Source organism: Pongo abelii, chromosome 3 (genome assembly GCF_028885655.2).
Source record: "Pongo abelii isolate AG06213 chromosome 3, NHGRI_mPonAbe1-v2.0_pri, whole genome shotgun sequence".
In the NCBI taxonomy this organism is placed as follows: Eukaryota; Metazoa; Chordata; class Mammalia; order Primates; family Hominidae; genus Pongo; species Pongo abelii.
In genome coordinates this window covers 185,117,402-185,140,902 of record NC_071988.2, presented here as the reverse complement: position 1 = coordinate 185,140,902, position 23,501 = coordinate 185,117,402, and the positions used below count along the sequence as shown (strand labels likewise).

The following is a 23,501-nucleotide window of genomic DNA, read 5'->3' as shown; positions in this document are numbered from 1 at the left end:
GTAACTTATGATACAGTAATACACACAGTGATTGAAATGATCAGTTTACCTAATAGATTAAAATACTCTATTCGTCTGTATTTTCTTCATTTTTGTTGATGGGAATTGAAAAAAGCACAAAGTGATTGATAAAAGACAATGTTGAATAGTTGTTCATTTCCTCATTTCCTTTCTCCTTTGGCAGTTTAGCCCAAAGCTGGCTCACCTAGAGAGACATTGTTTGAAGGCTGTTCCCAGGTGGCAGCATGCAGATCTTGGCCCTTCACAGGCACAGCCTGCCAGCATTGTTCCTAGGCCTGGAGATTCCTTGATGTATTTATTGTTACTTAGAGAAACTGGGATTTACCTAGTCCCCTCCTAGATAACAGAAAAACTGGGAGTTAGCTAGCCCCCTCTAGATAACTTATAAATTTGTGACATGGTATGTGTGTGGGGAGGGGGAGGAGAGTACAGCTCATTCTCCCTTTTGCAGTATTGTCTGTGCATGTCCAGCCTGCTGGCTCAAACAGGCCTTCTACGCCGCTGGAACTTTTGCCATGGTGCACACAGAACATTTAAGCCCAGCCTATGCTGGGATGGAATTTGGGGAACTGCATGCACTCTGTATCTTCTCTGCTTGTCAGTTATTTTTCCCAGCAGACCCTACATTATAGCTGTACCACGTTGTTGTTAACGGTGTGTGTTAACCTCTGTGTGTGATAGGAATCCTTGGAGATCTTGTAACAAAAATATAATGCCTTTGAGTAAAAAATGGTGAGTATTATCAGCTAGAGCCAAGTGAAAGGATACCTAGAAAACCACTTCTCAATGACAGGGCAAGTATAAAGCATCAGTTGGACTAAATTTTTATATGAACACCTACAGAATATATACTGTGTTTAAAGATACAAAGAAAGCTGCTTGCCCACCTCATAGTAAAGGTCTCAGCTGCTACTTTTCCAAATTCAGTTTCTTATACTCTCCTTACAATCTATTACTTCCTTTGCTTTTATCTTGAATCAGGTAGTATGGAAGTTACAAAATCCCCTAAGTTGGGTGGAATGACCAAGAAGGGATATGGGTGCCTCCTGTGGAGCTGTATGAGGAGAAGTGGGCTGGCCTGAGCCTTGCTGTGTCTTAAGTTGCTCTTTACAGTTTAGCTCTCAGGTATTAGTCAATCCAAACTACACTCAGAGGCTAATGGTTATTTAAAATATTGTTAAATTCCTCTTTTCTGCTGTGGATTAGCTAAATTGCTTATGTGAACTTGGTCAAGTTTTCCTGTAACATACCTATTAGTATTGGCTCATGCCACATACTGTCTATTGTATGGCTTCCTGTTATCTACTGCCTGTGATGTTGTTTTACTTAAAACTTCATAATGATTTCATTATAGTTGTGGCTCATAAACACTTCAGAACCTGGGAACAGTCAACTAAAATACTGTGCTTTGCTTTTGTCCAAGAATTTTGAATGTCACTTATATTTTAGTTCAAACCGTACTGCACAGACCTGAAGTTTGCAAGGAATTTTTCCATTGAAATTGTTTTTCACACTTAGGAAATGGATTCATGCTATCTAGGAAACAAATCCCTGGGAAACAGTCTGTGTACCAGGTTGCAAACGATGATTATTTTACCTTGTATTAATGGATACACAGGAAACTTAAAACGTATTTTTTAATCTCTGCCCAAACGAAGAATTGGGTTTGCCTATATGTGAGAGAGTTAAACTTGTGAATTGTTTTTAAGACAATTTTAAGTGAAAGTAAAACTACAATAATATATGTCATGTAGGCCAGTAAGAGTGGTGCTGAGTGCACCTCTTCTGTCCTTCACAGTTCTTACTGGACGAGGTCTTCTGGATTTATCTAAACCTTTTCAAAGCAGATGTCTTGCTATTTTCTTAAAGTTTTTTGCTTTTACACTTTTATAAAGCTTTAAATTTGTGATGCTATTAGTGTTATTTCATAATGCATTGGCATTTTAATAGTTTTTAATGTCATAGAGTACACATATCTTCAGAATGGTGGTACCCTGATAGGTGAGCTGTTTTACGCCTTAATGAAAACTAATGAAAGATTCAGTGCTGTACTAAAATCATAAAATGTGAAGAGCATTTACTATCAAAAATCAAGAACTGAGGATGTGATAAAACAGCCGTGTTCAATGCAGTTGGTATAAATTGGTCCAAGCTATTTAAAAAGCTATTTAGTAATTTCCATTAAAACTTTTATGCCTTAGTGTTAATTATCGTACCTTCAGCTTCAGTACCTCCACTCCTTACAAATCAATTTTTAGGAAGTCTGAAGTATAGAGATTTATATATAAGATGTTTATCATGGCATCATGTATTATGTTGAACAAATTGGAAGCTGCCTAAATGTCCTACAATAAGAAAGAAGTTAAATAAGTTGTCCTGAGTCTGTAAAGGGGTGTTTTATGATTCCTAAAATTATGCTTACAAAGAATATAACATGGAACAACTTTAGGTTTTTAAAAGAGGGCAGTATACAAAACTACAGTATGGTCTTAAAGAAAAAAATAACGTATTATAGAAAAAAAACTGGAAAAATCTATACTGGCATTGGTCATGGTCTTATCTCTATAATATACATATATTATCTCGCTTTTGTCCCCCAGGCTGTAGTGCGATGGCACAATCTCGGTTCACTGCAACCTCTGCCTCCTGGGTTGAAGCGATTCTCTTGCCTCAGCCCCCTGAGTGGCTGGGATTACAGGTGCCTGCCACCACACCCGGGTAATTTTTGTATTTTCAGTAGAGACGGAATTTCACTATGTTGGCCAGGCTGGTCTTGAACCCCTGACCTCAGGTGATCCGCCCCCCTCACCTCCTAAAGTGCTGGGATTACAGGCGTGAGCCACAGCGCCCAGCCAGAAAATATGTTTTTTAATTCACGTATTTTGAGAAGAAAATACAATTTGAAACCAAGAAGTTTCTTTCATTATTCTTAAAATGTTTTCAGAAGTAAAATTATTTGGTTCTGCTAAAAGCAGTTCTTTTAGTTAAATGTTAAAGGCTGCACCATCTTTGTGTTTTTTAAACGTAAATAACTTCTACTTCATTAGTTGTTAAATTAGAAAAAGTCTGTAATTTTACAAAATTCCTAACTGTGGAAACAGCAAAAGTGATTTAACACTTATTGAAGTCAGAAGCTTGCTTTTATATTTCCCATCTGATGATTCCAAATGTATATAGCATGTTATTTCTCAAAAGTTACCAATTATAATCCTTTTCTTTGTACCTTACAAGTTAAATGAGCAATAATTTTAAAAAATGATAATTTGCATCTAGTTGGTACCACCAAAATGATTTGAATTTGGTGAGGAACAAACTTGTTACTGTTGTTTCACATTCATAGAAGGGAAATCTGGAATGAGCGAGTGCATTTTAATCAATATATTAAGACTGAGTATGTAAAAATGACATAACTAAAAAATTACTTTATTGCCCTAACATTGACAAAATTACCTTGTTCTGGCAATTATCAGTGGGATTTTTAAAATAAAACACTGCTGACTTTTCAAATAGTTATTTTACATATTAAAAGAGGCCTTTATGTTTCTATTACAGATATTTGAGATATTTGGACCTGTTGCACATCCATTTTATGTGTTACGGTTTAATTCTTCAGATCACATTGAGAGTAAAGGTATTAAAATAAAGGAGACTATGTATTTTGCTCCATCAATGAAAGATTTCACTCAGTATATATTCACAGAAAAACTTAAACAGTAAGTACTTTACTGGCATGTTGTTCTTCACTTACCTAACGTTTATAAGAATAATTCTCAGTGATGTAATTTCTTATAGTTACATTGTGTCTGTCTTGCAAAGAGTTCATTTATCTTCCTAATAATATCTTTGAAGCCTGCAATTTATTTTCAGATTTTGTACGTAGAACTCATATCTTTTGTAAAAAATGAGATGATCAGCCATTAAGAGCATATTTGAGCCATGTACACGTTCTGATTCTAGTTCAGTGTTTTTTTCCATTATATACTTTCTTTAATGTACTTGCTATTTTAGTATTAGTACTAATATTATTATCATTTCTTAATAACATTTTTTTTCGGTTAAGTAAAATTCTCTTTGGATTCTATTTAGGGGCCTTGCTCTTCAATAAAACTTTAAAATAGTTTTCAAGAGAAAAAAAAATGAGAGTATCTCTTTATTTTGCTTATAAATTGTAAGTTTGTAGAAGAGACAACTAACACGTGTCCCTGAAAAATTGTGTAGAAAGTCATGGTGTATGGAGTTGACCTAACCAACAAACCAGTGCTCTCCATTTTGTCTATAAATAATGCTAAGTGATTTCTGTGGCATGTGACCAGCAGTATTTTTTTATATTCGTGCTCCTATTGTTTGAATATTTTTCAAATGTTAGCTGTTGCCAGCTGTTAGTTGTAGAGCTGTTTGTATCAGTTGAACTTGTTATAATTATGTTATTTAATTTTTTATATCAGCAAATAGCATATGAATTTAAGATTTTTTTTAATAAAAATAACTTGAATGCTTTCGAATGATGTAATGAATATGAGCCACTAAAAATATTTTCAAATTGGGAGTGGAAGAAAAGACTGCCAAAGATTGGGGGAAGGTTAAATCCAGAAAGACTTTGCACTCAGTTTGACACAGAAGTTCCTTTTAGTTCTAGCTCTTCTTTTATTGGAACCTTAAAACCTAGGCGATACATTTTTATAGATGTTGTTTTTGCAGGAAACAAAGGGACTTTGGTCACTGAGTAGCTTTGGTATTATGTCAAAGGTACCAACCCCAGTTGCATGGCATAAGAAGATTACTTATACCACTTACATATTAAATCAAGTCTCAAGTCACCAAATTTCATTTATTTCAGAGATGAAAATTTTGATCCTGATAATTGATTTAACTCATGTTTAGGAATCTACATAAAGATCTGGAGGAATATTTTGCCTAAGTTATTCTTCAGATTGCATAAGGTTATTTTCCTAAATAACACTGACAAGAAAGATGAATTAAATACACATAAAGTCTTCAAGATATTAATATGTTCTAAAATGCTTTAAATATTTAGCATTTCATCCTGCTTTGAATATAAAGATACTGCTGTGGGTATGCCATGTATTTAGCTTTTTAACAAATAGAATATTTTAGCTTAAAACAGATAAACTTGAAGAGGTTTTCTGAAGATGGTTTTTAAATAGATTTTAAATAATAGACTCAGTCTTTGGTTTTGATTTGCAGTTCTTCTATTAAGAAGTAGTAGTAAATCAATGAATTGGGAAATTAGACCTATATTGCAGAAACCTCCCTCTCCCAGGAAAACTGTTGTATTCTAGACCTCATTTTGGCATCTGTCATGGGAATTTGGTGGAGTACTTTGTCTTTGAGGTAGAGAAGTTCAGCTCCTTTCCAGCTTACTGTTCTCTAATGAGGCTATTTTGATCTTAGTTTCTCATGTACTTACTGTCTTGTTAAAAGTGCCTTTTGAAATGTTACTTGATCTTTCCTTTAGTAGATTTTGATTTTTTGTAATAGACGCACTAGTTGGGGAATTTTTCCCATTTATGTCTGTGATTCCAGGCTAATAGCAGTCCAGGTCATGAGATGTCATGTATGCAGAAAGGAATACCAGAGCTGTATTTAAGGCCCATGTGTGAAATGACAATTGAGGAAATGCTTTTTTCTTTTAAGTGATGGAAAAAGCCATTGATAATGGCTCATATATAATGTCAAAGTTCTGAATCAAAAATTTAAAACAAACTTAATAACTTTCATGTTGTGCCAGCAAACTGACATCTGTACATTGATTTTAATGGCTTTAATTCCTGGGAATCTCATTTGTTTTTGAGATCTAGTTTAAAACAATAAGGACATCTAGTCCTAATACTTTGTAATATTTTACTTTGTGATATTTTAACATAATGGAATAACAAAATAGTACCTGAAACTGAAATTAACAAAATTAAAAAGATTAAAAATGAGCTTTCACAAATTATACTGCTCATAATAGATATCTGTACTTTTGTTGGATGTAAAGTGTAAAACTCTCCACCAAAAGTTGTTGATTTTCAGCTGCAATTACACATTTCACACATGCCAGTCATTATATTGTCCTTCAGAATCTTTAAAGCAGCTCCTCTTCCTCTTCCATTTCCTCAAACTATTCATAGTTAGCCTTTGTTTGACCCTCACTGCTTTGAGAATCAGTGTTGGAATAAGCCTTGGTTACTCATAGAGGATTGCTGACATTCCTCAGGTAAACTGAGGAGAAAATAATTCATATTGATATCTCTGCCATTAAACCTGTAAAATCTTTGAAAAGGGAATGCCTCATAGTCATTTTTATGTCCTTCGCACATGGAACAACTTCTGATCTACAGTTGGCGTGAAATAAGCATTGTTTTTAAACTGAGTTTTGTGAAAACTGCAAATATTATGAAAACAAAAATCAAAAGAGCTGTCCATCTGCTTTCCACTGCACACCATAGCCTTGGCTTCTTATTCCAGTTCCCTAATCCTAATATTTCTATTTGCTCAACTTTTGTGTTTTTCTTAGGAGCTTCCCACATCTTTTGAAATAAGGTAAAAGACACATAAGTGTATTGCAAAATTAAAGGTTGAACTCGTGTCCTTTACTTTATTATTTTCTGTACTTTTAAGTTATGAGCACTTAATAGAATTGTGATAAATACTTTTTTGACTCCCATCCCCACCCCACTCAGGGATAAGGGATCAGATGCATCATGGAAGAATGATCAGGAACCACCACCAGAGGTAAGTATAAGTCTTCTTATGCAACATTTTATAAAGTAGGGCAGGACTTAATCTTATAAATTTTCTCATTCTTGCTGTTAGGGAAGTCATTAATACTGCCTTCTCCTGTCCTAGCGCATGTATTCTGTCACCATCCTAGATGACTATTTCATACCTTTCAATGAAAGGTTTTGATTGATCATTTAGGAACAAAACTTTTTTCAGTTACATTTAGTTGTATTTTAATAATTATCACCTTATCATTTACATTGTAATTTACTATTTTTGTCAACTTTGTTGATGTCTGATAAAGGCAGGCTGTCATTATTTTAAAAAAATTTAATTCAGTTTAGTAAATACACCATATGGGACATGAAGACATGGTGCTTTTAATAGTAAGCTGCCCTTCTTTTGGAAGTACAGAATCATTGGAAGCTACCTACCTCTCTACTTCTTACGATATAACTACTTTTCTAAAAAGAGACCTTGATTTTCTGTTTGTATCTATGTCAGCAAAACAATAGTTTTATGCCCCAAGGTGACTTGATAATCTAGTCTTCCTAGAGATGTGAAGTAAATTTAGGAATAATATGTAAATAAGTTAATAATTTAATAGGATTACTTGGTTAACATTCCGTGAAAGTGTTTAAGCAGATTATCTTGAGGGTTTTTTTTTTGAATTACAACAATGAATATATTCATTTCTCAAAAATAGCATGTATTTATACAGTATAAAATAAAAATGTATATAAATATTTTTATAAGTAAAAATTACACATGAGAGTTTTTAAAACTTGCTCAGCAGTTCTTATGAAGTTTTGTCAGTATTATTACAGTTTTTTTTTTTTTTTTTTTTAACAAATATAGACATGGGGGTCTCAGTGTGTTGCCCAGGCTGGTCTCAAGTTCTTGGCCTCAAGTGATTCTCCAGCCCTCAAGCAGTCTTCTGCCTTGGCTCCCCAAAGTGCTAGGATTACAGGCATGAGCCCCTTGCCCAGCCAGTATTACAGATTTTTGATACTTACAGATTTAACCTTGGTCATTTTAGATGTTTAAAGCAATCGTAAATCATGATCTGTGTTTCTAATTTTACTGAGGTATGAATCAGGTTTATGCCCACTTAGAGGGTTCTATACAGGTATGAATCACTTAACCAGTGAATGAGCCTTGCTTAGTATCTGAATTGAAATGTATTTCTATTTAATTTTCTAATTAATGTTATGTATTTATGTGATTTCAGTTAAGGCTCTGAATATTCACTTAGTGTTCTGAATTAAGTTTAGAGTATCTATAGCATCTTATTACTGGAATTACATGTTTTAAAAGTGTTTAGAGATTCATAAACATCTCAAATCATATTTCTTATAAAATCCAGATGTTCTTTTTTTCTTTTTTTGGGTGGGGGATGGAGTTTTGCTCTTTCTGCCCAGGCTGCAATGCAGTGGCGCACAGTCTCAGCTCACCGCAAACTCTGCCTCTGGGTTCAAGCGATTCTCCTGCCTCAGCCTCCTGAGTAGCTGAGATTACAGGCACATGCCACCACGCCCAGCTAATTTTGTATTTTTATTAGAGACAGGGTTTCACATTGTTGTCCAGGCTAGTCTTGAACTCCTGACCTCCAGTAATCCACCCCTCTCTGCCTCTCAAAGTGCTGAGATTTCAGGCGTGAGCCACCACACCAGGCCAAAATCCAGATATTCTAATGAATCCCTGTTGTTTCGGACCTAAGCATTGAAGTTACCAATTACAACAATGTGAGTTATTTGTAAAATTGGTTTGACTAGGTTAATTGCAAAATTACATCTCACCTAGTTCATGGTGTTTGTTTTTTCCAGGTAGCTTGAACTGGATCATTAAGTATCTTGGGATTTAATTTTGTAATATTTGTTGATGAAACTTTGTAGTCTAGAATTATTGCCTGGTATTGATCATAGACTAAAATTGGAAATTTGTGAGGTTTAAACTTAAAAAGAGAAAAAAGGGAAACATCGCGTGATGTGAAAATAGAAAGCTTACATAAAGGAAAATAAGAGAAATTATGTGCTATGAAATGTTGGGCTGCATAAAGGACCTAAAAATTACCTACGGTTGTATCATAGTCATCTTCATAGCCATTTTTAATATGCCACCGTATACTTTATGGTTGAATAAATGTATTTGATGAATGGAAATTTGAATTAATTTGCATATAAGAAACATGAATTTTTCTCTGACTTTAGGAGTGATAGCAAAATACTACCAGAGTAATCTCTCTGAAATAAACTATTCCCAATTAAAATCCTTACTTCCTCCCTCCTGCTCTTAAGATGATGTTCAATTATTTAAAATGGCACAATAAAGTTCCTTATAAGCTTCTCCAATTTTATCTTTTCTGGTTTTGCCATGTAAGAAGAAGCAGCAGCTTTCACTTTGCCTTTCAGAACCATTTTTCTTTTTTGTATATACTGTTCTGTCATGCCTCTGTGTGTATTGTTCCCATTTTCTGAAAATTCACTTTGTTTTCATAGCTAACGCATTCAGGTATTTCTGTTGGGTTATCCATACAGAAGTCTTCCTTTTCCTTTTTTCTCTTTATCCAGCACTATAATAACGTAGCATTAAGTCATAGCACTCGTTCATTGTACATTTAATCTGTTTTCTCAGAAAAAGGAATCTTCTATCTGATCTCCATACTTTCTAGTATCTTTCAGATACCAGATTTAATCTGAGTTTTAAAATCTTATCGTATTAAGATCAGTAGTAAGAAATTATGCGTTGGAAGGCATACAATTAGTTCATGTTTTCAAATTATATTTCAGAATCTGAAGTGTATGGATTCCTGGTTCATGGAGGATTTGATCTAAAATGTATTCCAGTGAAGCCATACTGAAAATTACATACAAAGACTTTCATATACATTTTATTTCTTCTTTTTAAATTTGTATCCATCCATATATGGTGGGCCTGCTTTCATATATTTTTTGTATGAAACATAATAGAAGTTTTCTGGCATTAATAGAATAATAAAATGCCTAAACTATAGATACCATGGCAGTCATAATATATATAGCTCATAAATCTTGGTTTTCTTGGTGGACTATAACAATGAATCCTAATAATTAGTTAATGTGAGTTTTACCACCTTTAATTTTTAAATAATTTCCTCTTAGGAGTTGGATCATTCATGTATCTGCTTATAAAAGCCTTTGCCATGTTTATCAGGCTGGCCTCAAACTAAAAATACAAAAATTAGCTGGACATGGTGGCGTGCACCTGTAATCCCAGCTACTCAGGAGGCTGAGGCAGGAGAATCACTTGAACTTGGGAGGCAGATGTTGCAGTGAGCTGAGATTGCATCACTGCACAAAAAAAAAACAACCTTTGCCTATGGTTCTATCTAAATAGCTTCCCCATGATTTGTATACCCTTATTTTGCCTTATTTATTTATAACTCTTGCTGTATACCTAAAATTATATTTTAAAAATAAGATGGTAAACCTGTAAAGAATGAACCTGTGAAATGTTTAGAACAGTGCTTGGGTGTGTATTTTGAATGAATGAATTATGGAACATTGTCTTCTATTTTTTATTGGCTCTGATAATGTATATGATTTGCTTAGTCCTTGATACTCTTACCTTTGGCACCTGATACTATGATGAATTTTAAGTCTAAACTGGAAGTCAGACTCATATCTGAAGGCTGATTACTGGCCTGTGTTAATTAAAGAGTCATTAAGCATTTATCAAAAAATGCTTTATTTTTCTACCATGACTAATTCAGATATAGAAAATATTAAGTATCAAAAAGGCAACTTTTTTTAGAGTCAGTGATGAATAATAGGCTTATTTTCTTCACCTCCAAGTATGTACTATTGAATTGGCAAATCCATGTAACATAAACCTATTATATACTTTTCTCTGCAAGGCCTTAGATTTTAGTGATGATGAAAAGGAGAAAGAAGCCAAACAGAGGAAAAAATCTCAGATTCAAGGCCGGAAAAAACTCAAATCTGAATTTAATGAGCCAGGTGAGTGAATACAATATATATAGTCGTTCTTTATCTTCATTTACATCTATATAAGTTTATCAATAATAAAACTGAAGGAGACATCTGGGTTCTCTCTGTTTACCTCCTAGCATCCTGCTAACATTTAGAGCCGTTACATAGCAGGAGGTGTGGTAGTTTTATGAGCTTAAGCAGTAAAAATGGCTTCCTGGGGTAACAGAGAGACTAAACCTTGTTACTCATGCTTGTCAGCACTTTTTTCTTAAGATACCTATTTGCTTCCATTTTTAGAATTTTATGATCAAGTACTTGATGAACCCCTAAATCACAGTATCTTATTTTTAAACATGCGTTCCCTTTACCTTTTTTAAGAATTAAACTTTCTGAGATAACCGTAGATTCACATACAGTTGTAAAAATAATAGGAGAGGTGCTATATGCCCTTTATTCAGTTTCCCCCAGTTGGAACATCTTGCATAAGTATATATGGAACACTGTCCCAGCCAGGATATCGACAGTTATACAATGAAGCTATACAACATTTCCATCACCAGAGAGCTACCCAGTTGCCTTTTTATAGTCACAGCTACGTCCTTACCTCTCAGCCCCTCCTTCACTCATGGCAACCATTAATGTGTTCTCCATTTTCATATATTTTGTCATATCCAGAAAATTATATAAGTGAAGTTATACACTATTGTACGATTAGGGAAAGGCTTTTGCCACTGAGCGTAGTATCTGTGCATCCACCCACATTATTGCATGTGTCAATAATAGTTTGTTCCTCTTCATTACAAAGTAACATTTCATGGCATGAATTTACCAGATTACCTAACCATTCATCCGTTGAAGGACATCTAGGTTGTTTCCACTTTGGGATTATTAGGAATAAAGCAGCTATAAATGTTTATATACAGGTTTTTTGTGAAAAGAGATTTTTATTTTTCTGGAATAAATGCCCAAGAGTATAATTGCTTGGTTGTATAATAGTTGCATTACGTGTTTAGTTTCCTGAGAAACTACCATACTGTTTTTCAGCATGGCTGTACCATTTTACGTTTTTATCAGCAATGTATGAGTGACAATTTCTTTGCATTTTCTCCAGCATTTGGTGTTATCACTGTTTTTAATTTTGGCCATTCTGCTAGGTTTGTAGTGCTAATATAATTGTGGTTTTAATTTGCATTTTCCTAATGGCTAATGGCATTGAACATCTTTCCATGTGCTCATTTACTATCTGTATCTTCAGTGATATGTCAGTTCATTATCTTTTGCCAACTTTTAAATTGTATTTCTGGATTTTTACTGTCGAGTTACGAGAATTTAAAAATGTATATTTTAGATACTAGCTTTCTGTCAGATATGTGGTTCATTCATGATTTGTTCTAGTCTGTAGTCTTTTCCTTCTTTTAAGACGGCCTTTTGCAATACTAAAGTTTTTAGTTCTGAGGAAAACTAATTTATCAATTTTGTTTATGAAATCTGAGAACTTCCTGCTTAGCTTTAGATCCTAATGATTTTCTTCTATTTTTTCCTAAAAGTTTTGTAGTCTTCTGTTTTAAATTGTACACTTGTGATTCATTTTGAGTCAAATTTTGTATAGAATGTGAGGTTGGTCTTAAAATTGCGTGGAGTGATAACTCCTACTTTATTTCTCTTTTTCAAAATTATAATCGGTATTCTAGGTCCTTTACCTTTCAGTATAAATTTTAGAATCTTCTCTACATCAAGAAATGTCTTGCTGAAGTTTTTTTGTGGTTTTTTTTTTTTTTTTTTTTTTTGTCTGTTTTTTGAGATATTCTTGCTCTGTTGCCCAGGCTAGAATGCAGTGGTACAGTCATAGCTCACTGTAACCTTGAACTTCTGAGCTTTTTTCTTTCATTCTCCTGATAGTTTCTTTCGTGGAGCAGAAATTTTTAAGTTTAATGAAATTCAGCATATCGATTATTTCTTTCATGGGTCATGCCTTTGATGTCCTCTAAGAAGTCATTATCTAAAAAGTCATTATTGGCCGAGCGCAGTGGCCCAATGCCTGTAATCCCAGCACTTTGGGAGGCTGAGGCAGGCAGATCAGGAAGTCAGGAGTTCAAGACCAGCCTGGCCAACATGGTGAAACCCCATCTCTACTAAAAATACAAAAATTTAGCTGGGCATGGTGGCGCATTCCTACTTGGGAGGCTGAGGCAGGAGAATTGTGTCAGCTGGGACACGGGCAGCGGAGGTTGCAGTGAGCTGAGATCGTGCCACTGCACTCCAGCCAGGGCTACAGAGCGAGACTCCATCTCTAAAAAAAGAGTCATTATCAACCCAAGGTCGTCTAAATTTTCTTCTATGTTATCTTTTAGGAATTTTGTAATTCTGCATTTTACATTGAGGTCTGTGATCCATTTTGAATTAATTCTTGTGAACGGTATAAGGTTATTGTCTAGATTTATTCTTTTTGCATATGGATGTCCAGGTGTTCCAGCCCCATTTGTTGAAAACACTACTTATGCTCTGTTGTATTGCTTTTGCTCCTTCGTTAAATATCAGTTTATTATGTTTATGTGGGTCTATTTTTATACCTTCTATTTTGTCCCATTGATTTATTTGTGTGTTCTTTCACCAGTACCACACTGCTGTGATTACTTAAACTTTATAATACGTCTTGAAGTTGGGTAGTTTCCGTCCTCCAGCTTTGTTCTTCTCCTTCAATATTGTTCCACTGAGTTTTTAATTTTGGTCATTGTAATGTTCGGTTCTAAAATTGCAATTTGTTCTTTATTTTATATCTTCCTTTTTTTCCTAAAACTTTGTAATTTTAATTTTTTAGAATGTTCATAATATTTTGTTGAAGCATTTTTATGACTGCTTTAATACCTTTCATAATTCTAACATCTTTGTGACACCCTTGCTTGATTTATTTTTTTCATTGAATTTGAAGTTTTCCTGGTTCTTTTTGTGATGAGCAATTTTCTTTTATTGAAACCTGGGTATATTGAGTATTATATTACAAGACCATGGATCTTATGTAAATCTTCTGATTTAGCTGGGTTTGTTGTGATTGTTTCTTTGTCTTTTTAAAAATGCTACTCTGGCAGCGAAAGGAACAGGGTAGATTGAAGTCTAGGTATTCCTCTTAGCCTCTGTTGACACCTTTGGCCAAGGGGTGCCTTGTTACTGCTGGATAAGGGTAGAAGTTCTGACACCCCATAAGGTCTTTTCTTATGCCTGGTAGGGACAGGAGTACTTTGTCACTCCTCCCCATATGGTATGCATTGACACCAGTGGAGGATGGCCTTGTTAACACTGGTTGGGGACAAAAATCCTAACTCTACTCCATCTTCTCTGACATTGCCCCAATGTAAAAGAGGGAAGAACACTGTGTTGCTGCCAGTGGAGGTGGAAGTTCAGGTTCCCCATGTGATATTCATTGTTTGCGGGGAGGCTTGTTACTGGCACCCTGTTCAGCCTGTTCCTGATGCTACTGTGGTGGAAGGGTTGGAGTACCTCATTACTACCTGTCAAGGATAGAAGTCTAGGATCCATACTCAGCCTTTGAGAGAGTGTAGGGATGGTGCCACATTTTCTTCTGTGGTGTTTGGCTAGAGTAGAATGGTTATCATCTAAGTGTTTTCTGACTTGCTAGGTTCTCTTTCTTTGGCATTAAGTTTTGTCTTTTCAATTCATTTAAAATTTACCATTTTATGTCTTACACTTTTTTAACTGCCATAAGATATACTGGATAGTAAAAATCATAATTGAAATTTCAAACAGTGCTTTTTGATATATTAAACTTATTTTCCTTTTTATGTTTTCCCTCCCCTCACTCAAAGGTGAAGATTTTACTGAAGTACATCAGAATTGGAATGCTCATAGCTCTGCTTCAGAGCATGCAAAAGGATATCGTAACAGAGAATTCACACGAGGATTTTCCAGGGCCAGATACCCTCGATCTTGCCATGGCAGGCCTCCACCTCAGCATTTCTATAACTCAGAACATATGGTATCTCAGGAGACTTCAGGATTTCCTTCTCAGAGACAAGAAAATCCCATTATGCCACAATACCCCTTTCCTCTTCCAATGTTTGACATACATAATTTTCCACTCCGCCCTCCACCCCCACCACCACCCCCACCTGTAAACATGGGTTGGGCTACACCAAACATGGCTGCTCATCCATTACTTAACTTACCATACTCCCTACCCCCACCCCCTCCCCCTCCACCGCTGCCTCCTCCACCCTCTTCTGGAGATAGTAATTCTCATTTTGGACCTTACTATTAGGTGACTATGCATTTCCAGAGAAATGTGGACTTTTCATATTATGTGGTAAGGATTTTTTTTTTTTCAAGAGTGATTATGGAGCTAGATTTTTAAAAACACTGTAAAGTACTAAATGATTCCTTCTGTTGTAAGTTGACATATATTTGTAACCTTTGTGAAGTTGTATTCATATGAAAATGTCAGCTCAGATTCTTGGGAGAACATTAAATTATGTAATATTTAATTAAAATTTTGAATTCATGCCTTCTACCTCCCAACCCCACCCAGTTAAACTATATATATATATATAGTAATGGATATGGGACAAGTTTCATCATGGGTAAAATATATGGAGCACGTTGATTTTCTTGCTATAATCTGAATATAAGATGAAGTCCTTTTGAGAGTCTTTAAACTATTTTTATAAATTTATACTTTGGAAATCAATTTTAATTATAAATGTAATTTGTGAGTAAGTTTAAATGACCATAATTTTTCTTTTTAAAGCAGTTGAGGGATATAGAGGAGAAAATACTTATATATTGGTAGAAGCTCTGATTATAGCTAAAGTAAAAAATATTTATTATGCATAGGCAAGCTTCCATTATCTGTGCAAAATATTTCCTTTATTTGGGCACTGTTTAGAAGGCTTTACTATTTAACCTCCTAAAAGGGATGCAAAGATTATTCACAGTAAGATCTATTTAGGGATTTTGTCTTCCATATTTGTTTTCCAGATCCTCACATGCAGACTAGGTTCAATAAATAACAAATATTTTTGAATATCTGAATTTAGAGTTTAAATGAGTAATGACTACTGCTTTATATTATGAGGTGTCAATGTAAGGGAAATCATGAGTTTTAGAACTAGAAGAGACCATTGAAATACTCCAGTTTTCATTTAGTAAATGAGGAGGCTAAGTGTTCCAAAGAGGTTAAAATAATTTAACTAAGATCACTCAGCTAGTGAGTTGACAAGGAGTTGAACCTAGTTCTTCTGGTTTTCTGATTAGCAGTTTCCACTAATTAGATGTTTCCCAATCTTACATTCCTTTACACACTTAGGAAACAGTATTTGTATGGCACATTGGAGTAATCTGGAGACCACTTAGCACAAGCCCATGCACTCTGGTTGCACTGAGGCCCCACTTTTCTTCCCCATGAGCTGAGGGGACTCTTTGCAGCATTCCTAGCACACAAGTTGAGAGGCTCTGCCTTGGTATATATTAACTTTATCATATGAGTACTTTCTTCATTATTTTTAAAAATATTTTTGCAACTTCTCTTTAGAAGTTACCTTCACAGGTTATAGCACAGTCTTTTTATGATTGTTAGAATATTGTAAGAGTTTATGAGATTATATCTAAAAGCACTGAAAGAAAAACCCAAACCCTTTTCCACAAGAATGGGAACAGTAACATATTATTAGTCATCAAGCTGTTCTGATCATCATGGCATTTAAAAACCTGTCCATTTCGGCCGGGTGCAGTGGCTCATGCCTGTAATCCCAGAACTTTGGGAGGCTGAGGTGGGTGGATCACCTGAGGTCAGGAGTTCGAGACCAGCCTGGCCAACATGACGAAACCCTGCCTCTAGTAAAAATACAAAAATTAGCCGAGCATGGTGGCACGTGCCTGTAATCCCAGCTACTTGGGAGGCTGAGGCAGGAGAATTATTTGAACCTGGGAGGCAGAGGTTGCAATGAGCCGAGATCGCACCATTGCACTCCAGCCTGGGTGGCAGAGCAAGACTCCATCTCAAAGTAAAAATCTGTCCATTTCTTTACCTCAGGTACAGGTATCTCTCACAGATATTGTGGCCTCGGATCCAGACCATTGCAGTCAAGTGAGTCACACAAAGTTTCTGGTTTCCAAATGCATATAAAAGTTACGTTTACATGCTACTTTAGTTTATTAAGTATGCAATAGCATTGTGTTTAAAAAAACCAATGTGCATATCTCAATTGAAGAATACTTTACTGTTCAAAAAATAATAATGACCCTTTGAGCCTGCAGTGAGTTACAATCTTTTAGCTGTTGGAGGGTCTGGCTTCAAGTGTTGTTGGCCGCTGAGTGATCAGGGTAGTGGTTGCTAAAAGTGGCAGTTTCTCCTAATAGATAGCAGTGAAGTGTGCTACATTAATTGGCTCTTCCTTTCACCAAAGATTTCTGTGTAGCATGTGATGCTACTTGATAGCATTTTATTCTCTGTAAAACTTTGAAATTTGGGATCAAGTCGTCTCAAACTCTGCCACTGCCTTATGAACTAAGAAGGTTATGTAGCATTCTAAGTCCTTTGTTATCATTTCAGTAGTGTTCATAGTGTCTTCACCACGAGTAGCTTTTACTTGAGAAAGCTCATTTTTGCTTATGCATAAGAAGTAACTCCTCATCTGTTCAAGTTTTTTCATGAGATTGCAGCAATTCAGTCACGTCTTTAGGTTCCACTTCTAATTCTAGTTCTCTTCCTATTTCTACCACATATTCAGTTATTTCCTCCAGTGAAGTCTTAAAGACCTCAAAATTATTCGTGAGGGTTGGAATCAACTTCTCCCAAACTCCTGTTAATATTGGTATTTTGACCCCCTCTCATGAATCATCAATGTTCTTAATGACATCTTAAATGGTGAATCCTTTCCCGAAGGTTTCCAATTTACTTTGCCCAAATCCATCAGAGGAATCACTATGACAGCTGTAGCCTTGCAAAAAATATTCTTATATAATAAGACTTGAAAGTCAAAACCATTCCTTGATCCATGGGCTGTGGAATGGATGTGTTAGCAGGCATTAAAAAAATTCAACTCCTTGTACATCTCCATTGGAGTTCTTGGGTAACCAGGTGCATTGTTAATGATCAGTAGCATTTCCGAAAGAAATCTTTTACTGAATGGTGGACTTAAAATCTTTAGTAAACCATGATTTTAAAAGATGTGCTGTCATCCAGGCATAGTTTTTCTATCTATAGAGTCTATAGAGCACAGGCAGAGTAGATTTAGCGAAATTCTTAAGGACCCTAGGATTTTTGGAATTGTAAATGAGCATTGGCTTCAACTTAAAAGTCACCAGCTGCAGTACCCCTAACAAGATTGCCTTTCCTTTGAAGTTTGGAAGCCAGGCATTGATTCCCGTTCTGCAGCTGTGAAAATCCTAGATGGCATCTTCTTTGAATATAAGGCTATTTTATGTACACAGAAAATCTGTTGTTTAGTGTTTAGTGTATCCACCTTATCTAGATCTTCTGGATAACTTGAAGCTTCGTCTTGTACTTTTATGTTATGGAGATGGCTTCTTTCCTTAAACCTCATGAGCCAACCTCTGCTAGCTTCCCACTGGGAGATAAACTGCAGTTTCTCTTAGCCTTCATAGAATCGAAGAGAGTTAGGGCCCGCTCTGGATTAGGCTTTGGCTTAAGGGAATGTTGTAACTGGTTTGATCTTTTATCCAGACCATTTAAACTTATTCCATATCTGCTGTAAAGCTGTTTTGCTTTCTTATTCCTGTGTTCACTGGAGTAATACTTTTAGTTTCTTTTAAGAACTTTGTCTTTGCATTCACAACTTGGCTGTTTGGCACAAGAGGCCTAGCTTTTAGTTTGCCTCAGCTTTCAACATGCTGTCCTCACTAAGCTTACTCATTTCTAACTTTTGATGTAAAGTGAGAGATGTACAACTCTTCCTTTCACTTGAACACTTAGAGGTCATTATACGGCTAGTGATTGGTTTAATTTCAGTGTTGTTGTTTCACGAAATAGGAAGGTCTGAGGAGAGAGAAAAGGAAACAGCAGATGTGTGGAGCAGTCAGAACATACACATGTATCCATTAAGTTCGCTATATTATATGGGCATAGTTCATGGTGCCTCCAAAACAATAGTAACATCAGAGATCACTGATTGAGATCACTATGACACAAATAACAATTAAGAAAAAGTTCAGAATATTGGGAGAATTACCAGAATGTGACAGAATACATGAAGTGAGCATATGCTGTTGGGAAAATGGAGTTGATGTACTTGCTAGGTGTGGGATTGCTACAAACCTTCGATTTGTTAAAAATGCAATATATATGAAGTATAGTACAATGAAGTACAATAAAACGGTGTATGCCTGTAGTATTATCTGACAGTGAATATTTACTATCTACAGAAACGTCTGAATTATACCATTTGATCTTTGCTTTAAATTAAGTTGGTATCTTAACCACTTAGGTCTGGTTGCCTTCCTCTCCACACAAATCGGCCCTCTATGTCTGTGGGTTCTGCATCTGTGGGTTCAACCAATTGTGGATCGAAAACATATAGAAAAAATAAAATGTATGGTTGCACCTGTACTGAACATGGTAGACTTTTTTTTTCTTGTAATTATTCCCTAAACAATAGAGTATAACTATTTATATAAGGTTTACGTTGTATTAGGCATTATAAATAATCTAGAGAAATTGTTTAAAGTATTGGGAAGTGATTAAGTCATGAGGGCTCTGCACTTATGTATGGATTAGTACCTTATAAAAGGGGCTGGAAGGAACTGGCTTAGATCCATTTTGCTCTTCAGTCTCATCCACCATGTGAAGAAGACTCAGTATTCCTCCCTCCGGAGGATGTGGCAACAGGGTGCCATCTTGTAAGCAGAGAGCAACCATCACCGGACACTAAACCTGCTAATGCCTTCATCTTGACTTCCCAGCATCCAGAACTGTAAGGCGTACTTATTTATTTTAGAGACAGGGTCTTGCTATGTTGTCTTAGCTGGTCCCTCGGACACCTGGCCTCAAGCAATCCCTTTGTCTCAGCCTTTTGAGTAGCTGAGATTACAGGTGCAAGCCACCATGCCCAGCATAAATTTCTATTGTTTTTATAAATTACTCAGCCTGTGGTATTTTGTTAAAGCAGCACAAAAGGACTAAGTCACCAACTGTCTCTTACTGGGGAGAGAGAAACAATGCAGTTGTCATTATCCTCACCTTAATCTTACAGGGCTTCTTTAAAATTGTCCCTAGATCTTTAAACTGATGTAAAGGCAAATACTTAAAATGTTCCACTCACACAGTTTCTCACTTTCTATGGAGAATTCTTTATATTAGCCTTTTATTATATAATAAGGTAGGCTGACATTCACATGATTGTGTATGGATAACCCCTTTGCATGTCTACAGTTGCAAATATAGAATGAAATTAAAATCATTGCCTAAGCTAATATATTTGTTTTATTAAGGTGAGTAGCTGTAGGCCGGATAGGGTGGCTCATGCCTGTAATCCCAACACTTTGGGAGGCTGAGGCAGGAGGATTGCTAGAGCCCAGGAGTTCAAGACCACCAACCTGGGCAACATGGTGAAACCTTGTCTACAAAAAATACAAAAAGTAGCCGAGCATGGTTACGCATGCCTGTAGTCTCAGCTACTCAAGTGGCTGAGGCAGGAAGAACACTTGAACCCAGGAGGTTGAGGCTCCAGTGAGCTATGATCACACCATGGTAATTGGGTGACTTGTTTACTTATTAGAAATAGATAATTGAAATAACTGGGTTGAGACTGTGCTATAGTTTGGACCTTTGTCCCCTCCAGATCTTGTGTTGAAATGTGATCCTGGTGGAGGTGTTTCGGTCATAGGATGGAACCCTTATGAATGGTTTGGTGCTGTCCCCATGGTAATGTGTGAGTTCTCACTCTGTTAGTTCACACAAGAGCTGCTGTTTAAAAGAGCATGGCACCTCTCTTGCTCACACTCACCATGTGACATAACTGCTCCCACTTCACCTTCCCTGTAATTGAAAGCTTCCTGAGGTTCTAACCAGAAGCAGATGTCGGTGTCATGTTCCTTTTACAACCTGTAGAACTGTGAGCTAAATAAACCTCTTTTCTTAATAAATTACTCAGCTTCAGGCATTTCTTTATAGCAATATAAAAGACGATTATAGACTGTCTAGGGGAAACCTGGAATAGAGTGCAGTTTCATAACTTACCAAAGGACATGTTCTGTTTTGTGCTGTTTTAACAGAATATCACAGACTGGGTAATGTATAATGAATAGAAATTTATTGGCTCACAATTCTGGAGTCTGGGAAGTCCAGTATCAGGGCATGGCATCTTGTGAGGGCCTTCTTGCTATGTCATCACATGATGAAGGCAGGAGGGTAAGAGAGGACAAGAGTGGCTGAACTCACCCTTATAATGGCAGAAGTCCCCTAGTGAGGGTGGAGCCCTCATGGTCTACTCACCTGTTAAAGGTCCCGTCTCTTCATGCTGTTACAGTGGCGACTAAATTGCAACATGAGTTTTGGAGGGGACAGAGAGTCAAACTATAGTAGGATACTTCTTAAAAGCCATGTAGTTAAGTCATATAAATTCCAAAATGTATCAATTTCTTCTGTGTAGGTAAGTGACTAGTAATAGAAACTAAATTATTAATATGTACTAGTGGGACATAGGGAAGATATAAGTAATTACCATGGTGCCTGTGTACAGGTCTCCATTGTTTTGGGGCAGTGAATATCGAATGCTTTCTCATTCTTTTCCTCTTTTCCCACCAAATTGTGATTTGTCACTCCTCTCTACTTCTTTTTGTTCTACATTTTTTGTTGATTGTTTAGAGCTGGTGAACAGCAACTATATTTAAAAAAAATTGAGGCCAATTTGATAAAGAAGAAATGAGAATCTGAATTCCAGTTTGCTATAATTTTAAACTATTTATTAAATATAAAGAAGTGGTATTTAAAATTCTCAGGTACTGAAAATCTTACTGTATGTTTTAGGGAACAGTTTCTTAAGGTCCCAATCATTGAACTGGGGAGACATAGAGTCTCAAATATAATGTGTCATTTGTATGTATTTTCTTTCAACGATAATGTTTGGCATTTGGATTTGATTTTATTAACTTAAAAGTTTTTAGGCAGTATGTTAAACTGGTTCAATGCTTCGTACTAGTTCTTTTACACAACTTGCCATTATTGAATTATTTTCTGTTGCAGAAAAGGCAATCTCTTTCACCTCTGGATGACTCAAATCAGGAAATATAAGCAAAAGAAGATAAACAATTCTTTCTGTGTCTTTACTTCTCAGTCTTTCCCAATCTGGCTGAGGCACATAAAGCAGACTTGAGGAAATTCTTTACTTAGTACACTATCTTAACCTGCTCAGGGTATTTAGAATTTTTTGAAATAAGTAGTCATGTACTTCTATAATTAAGTGCTAAGGAAAGTAAATTAGTGTATTATTAAATATTAGATCTTAAAAAAAGAATTAACTAATTTGTAGAATGAATTCATGTTCACACAATATGCATTCATAAAATATTCAGTCTGACGTTTCATGTTTAACACCAATAATCTCTGAGGTCTAAATGTTTAAAAAATAGGTAATTTTAGTAATGCAAGCTGGAAAATATAAAAAATAAAGAACAGTATTATTCACAAGAATTCATTTTCAGGTAATATTGCAGCTACACTGTTTATGATTTAGTGCATTCAGGATACAAAAGAAAAAAACGCATGTATTTGTGTCCTTTTCTGCAGATAAATTGCCAATATTTCAAAAGTTTTTTTTTACTTCTCATTTTGTAACCCAGTCTAATCCTAAATTTATATGGATATAAATTAGGATATGGATAATATCCTGTATGGAAATGGATTACATGCAATTATGTTCCAGAAACCAAGGGACTATTTTCTGTAGCATGGCTGAAATTAAAGTTGAGAAATATTCCCTTAATATTACCTATCAGGCTGGGCGGGGTGGCTCACGCCTGTAATCCCAACACTTTGAAGGCTGAGGCGGGCAGATCACTTGAGGTCAGGAGTTTGAGACCAGCCTGGCCAACATGGTGAAATCCCATCTCTACTAAAACACAAAAATTGGCTGGGTGTGGTGGTGCATCCCTGTAATTCCAGCTACTCGGGAGTCTGAGGCAGGAGAATTGCTTGAACCCGAGAGGCGGAGGTTGCAGTGAGCCTAGATCGCTCCACTACACTCTAGCCTGGTTGACAAAGCGAGACTCTGTCTCAAAAAAAATAAATAAATCAGACCAAAGTACTTGTTTTGAGCTACTAGCAGCAATAAAATTACATCTCATTTTTGACTCTGTGCAATGATAAATTGCTGTCATATGCAATTACCTGAAAACAAAGTACAGATTCATGTATCAAATGGTAAAATACTTAATAATGAAAATAAGCCATGAAGAAAAACACCAAATATTTTCTTCTGTGCATTCTATAGAAAGCATACATTTACACTGTTATCTGTATAAATACACACGTATTTATTTGAAGGCTAGTACAGAAAGCCTAATTGTTACGCATATTTTAGTTGAGTACCCTTTCATTTCTACTCATATAAAGGTGAAATGGGAATAAATTTTACATTGCATATCTTACAGTTAGTTCCATTACTGCATCTTTCAAACAGAACAAACTGACCTTGTTTATGTGGTAAAAGCTTTTTATTTATATTGAGGATAGATGGGCCAAACATTGTTTCTAACAAGAGATATGACCCAAATAGTAAAATAGAGCAGATGCAAAGGGATAAAATATTAGCACAG

At 35.7% G+C, this 23,501-nt stretch overlaps 1 protein-coding gene across 6 annotated transcripts in view; it reads left to right on the top strand.

Moving 5' to 3' along the window:
* NAF1 (nuclear assembly factor 1 ribonucleoprotein) overlaps window positions 1-23,501 on the top strand; it is a 62,675-nt gene that overhangs the window by 22,645 nt on the left and 16,529 nt on the right. For 2 of the 6 annotated variants that reach the window (XR_008524842.2, XR_008524847.2), the window contains exons 5-9: window positions 3,574-3,734; window positions 6,708-6,759; window positions 10,643-10,745; window positions 14,540-15,036; window positions 16,762-16,815. Coding sequence is in view for 3 of the 6 variants with exons in the window: in XM_054554670.2 (XP_054410645.1) it covers window positions 3,574-3,734; window positions 6,708-6,759; window positions 10,643-10,745; window positions 14,540-14,991 (768 nt within the window). In the remaining 3 variants the exon portion in view is untranslated. Of the gene's footprint in view, window positions 1-3,573; window positions 3,735-6,707; window positions 6,760-10,642; window positions 10,746-14,539; window positions 19,302-19,517; window positions 23,314-23,501 lie in introns of those variants that run through there. The other 4 variants (XR_008524843.2, XM_054554670.2, XM_024246466.3 and 1 more) reach the window with 4 other exon arrangements.